Raw genomic sequence first — 3036 nt, 5'->3', positions numbered from 1 at the left:
GTGGTACCTGTACGCTTACCTCCTAATGGTAGTATGCGTCACGCCAAAAATGCCGTTGGAAGTATATAAGTAAGTATATCTGCTAGCTTTTTCCACTCAGACTGGTGGGGAATTCTACTGCTGAACCTCGGTAAATACAGTACGTGAAGGAAACCCGTTAGGAAGTCTCACAACAAGTAACACTGAGGCCTGAGTGCTTCGTTTTGAATGTGGTAGCAACACTACAAGGAAAAAAACTAAGACTATGAATTCCCCATGCTTTCCCAAGAATTTATTCTGAAGTTTCGCGGTCTTGAATAGTAGATTATACAAATGAAGTGTCACAGGAATACGTCAGAAAAGTAACCAGATTTCCGGCCAAAAGTAATTTTCTATCGAAAGCGGAGATCACGCAAGATGTGAGGTAAGAATTTAGGTCTAATACACATTTGTTCACAGTATGCTAAGTACTATATAACGTATCGAATTCGCTGGGTCACATATTCCGTCTTAAAATAACCTTATTTGAGAAGACTGGATTTTTTATAACCAATATTTCTTTTCAAACGTGTATGAGACAAGCAACAACATCAACAATATACCTCTTTCGACGAGTACACTCGCTTGCATACCAATTTTGTTTTTACTAGAGACACATGGGACTGAGCTGGATCTCTTGTTTATAATGTTCTTCTACAAGTGAATGTGCTGCGCCAGGACACTTCTTGTTTCATTTGTTCCACTATTTTTCATTGCAGACGTAACAGACTACACATGAGGTTGCTGAAACTCTCCTACAGCCCACCACCGGTTTGTGAGGCGAATCAGATAGGCGCAGCCCCCCAGTTTCCATTCTAGTTAAAACTGGGTTCAGTTAAAACATAAGATTGATGGAAACTCGGAGACTGTGCTTGCCTGATCAGCCCAAAGAAGAGCAAAGAGCTGGTCATCGGTCATCGAAGAGTCTTCATCAGCCTTACCAGTAGTCTGCTACGAGTGTGCCTGATTACTTTTACCAAAGGAATTATTTGTCTGAAACCAATTAATAATAAATAAATTTAATTAATTAATATTAATTTAAGGAATACAACACATGATTTACACGTTCGCATGTGTTAACATGTAAACCCTGTCATTTTGGGTGGACGTTTCATCACACCTTATCCTTTTATCTCCGAAATATTCACTCCATCAACTGGGTAAAATAGGTTTGGTCTGATCCCGAAACTCAGTTGGACGGAGCATCATACTTTAATAAAGACTTCATATGGGCAAATAGGAATTAGTCACAGAAAACTTTGCTTGGGTGTTATTCCCTCTTGTCCAAGCTGTTGTACGATAAGTAATAAGCTAGATTTAATGGTAGAAATGATCGACAAGTGAAGCTGAATGACGGTGCCACTTGTCCGTCAAGTCTTCTAAAGCTAGACATAACCCTAATGTAGGTTCTGATCTACCGCACATATTCACTTGAACAGCCCTGTCACTCAGGCTGATATCCGCATGAGAGTGTCGCAGTTGACCTTGATATGTGTTGAGCTATTGAATGTTACTCAGAATTTCAACATGAAACTGGACGGAAGTAACGATTTTTTTGCCCAAGAGAATAAACAGAACAGCACGTCAATCAACTGGGAGAGTTATATGTTTGTCAGAATGAGACTTACAGGGGATTAATATCGTAGGAAGTATAAAACCTTCATTTTCAGATCTACGTGATTTTGGGTGGGTTCCCGGTGTCTTATTTGTGTCAATGCATTGGTCCAAAGACCATATCTGCAACTAAGGCCATCATCTGAGATTTTATCTGAACAACCTGATACAGGGAAATAGGATGAAACAGCTGGACTCTGAGGATTGAGGAATAAAAGATCCAACGTTTGGAACAAGAACGAAGGCGAGCTTTTGGAGATGCGGAACCAGTGTCTTATTGAAAACCTGATAAAGATAAAATTTTCGGGAAATCCACCCAAAACTTCGTCAATAAGCGGTCAGCACGTAGCTGAAAGATAACTGGAGTCTGAAACACAGTCAATAATAATAGTGAAAACTGATTTACTAGAGTGCAATTACCGATGCATGAGCAAGAGCCATCGAAATTGTCCCGCAGAACTTTGTTATCATGGCATATTTACACGTACATGCTATATGTCCCACTGTCTTTGTGTTTTTCACTCAAGAATTCATCAGCTTCCATTTTTCAAAGGGTCCTCGTTGCCGCAACATTTCTACTTGTCTAAATTACGCTTCCTTTCAACAAGGCCAAGGGCAATCACAACAATCTCCAAAAGGGAACCTTGAGAGAATGGTCGACAAATTTCTAGAAGACATCCTGTGCTGCTATATCTCAGAAAACGTTCCTCAATGTCATTCATTTGTCCAGTACAAAAATAAATGACACGTTGTGTCCCAAAGACGCTTGTCTGCCTGATAGTTTGACACTATTCTTTATCCAAGGAGCACTCACCTGGTCCGTAAGCTCTGACCAATTCTGGAGTTGATTTTGGTCGAAGCGGTGCACCTTCTTTCAGTTTTGCACTGGGAAACTGACTCAAGTACGTCATCATTGCCTTCTCATCCACACGAGGATTGATCATTTCTTCCGGCCGAATCAGCTGAGGTACATCAAGCCATTGTTCAGCAGCATTCATTGCTTCTCTGGCATTGCGGAGGTTTTGTTTTGGCTCCCATTGTCGCCAATCTGGACACAAACCAGGGGCGCAAGCATCAACTAGCGCACCAATGGCTGTCCCATCGTTCCAGTCGGTTGTAAAGTTTTTGACCGGACGATCGACAAGTTTGTTGTTTAGCCAAGACAGCAATCGTTGTTTGGGAGTTGGCCCTTGTCCTTGCTGTGGAGGTGAAAAAGGTTAGTTTTAATATTTCATGCCTCCCTTGGTTAATTTAGTGACATCTATAGCCTCCACCCATTTCTCAGTTCGGTTAGCGGGCAACACACACCCATGCCAACATCAAATGGTTACGATAAACCTAAAACCAGTCCATGTATACCTCTTCCATTGGGTCATTTTGTAAGTTATCTCTGCGTTTAAACAT

At 41.2% G+C, this 3036-nt stretch overlaps 1 protein-coding gene across 1 annotated transcript in view; it reads right to left on the bottom strand.

Moving 5' to 3' along the window:
• T265_01131 (hypothetical protein) overlaps positions 1-3036 on the bottom strand; it is a gene marked incomplete at both ends in the record, with an annotated part of 109019 nt that overhangs the window by 87597 nt on the left and 18386 nt on the right. The window contains one exon of the mRNA XM_009165092.1: positions 2447-2831. Coding sequence (XP_009163356.1) covers positions 2447-2831 — 385 coding nt within the window. The remainder of the gene's footprint in view (positions 1-2446; positions 2832-3036) is intronic.

This window comes from Opisthorchis viverrini, assembly GCF_000715545.1.
Source record: "Opisthorchis viverrini unplaced genomic scaffold opera_v5_12, whole genome shotgun sequence".
Taxonomy (NCBI): Eukaryota; Metazoa; Platyhelminthes; class Trematoda; order Opisthorchiida; family Opisthorchiidae; genus Opisthorchis; species Opisthorchis viverrini.
Note: the sequence above shows the minus strand (reverse complement) of the source record. Positions and strands in the feature narration are given on the sequence as shown.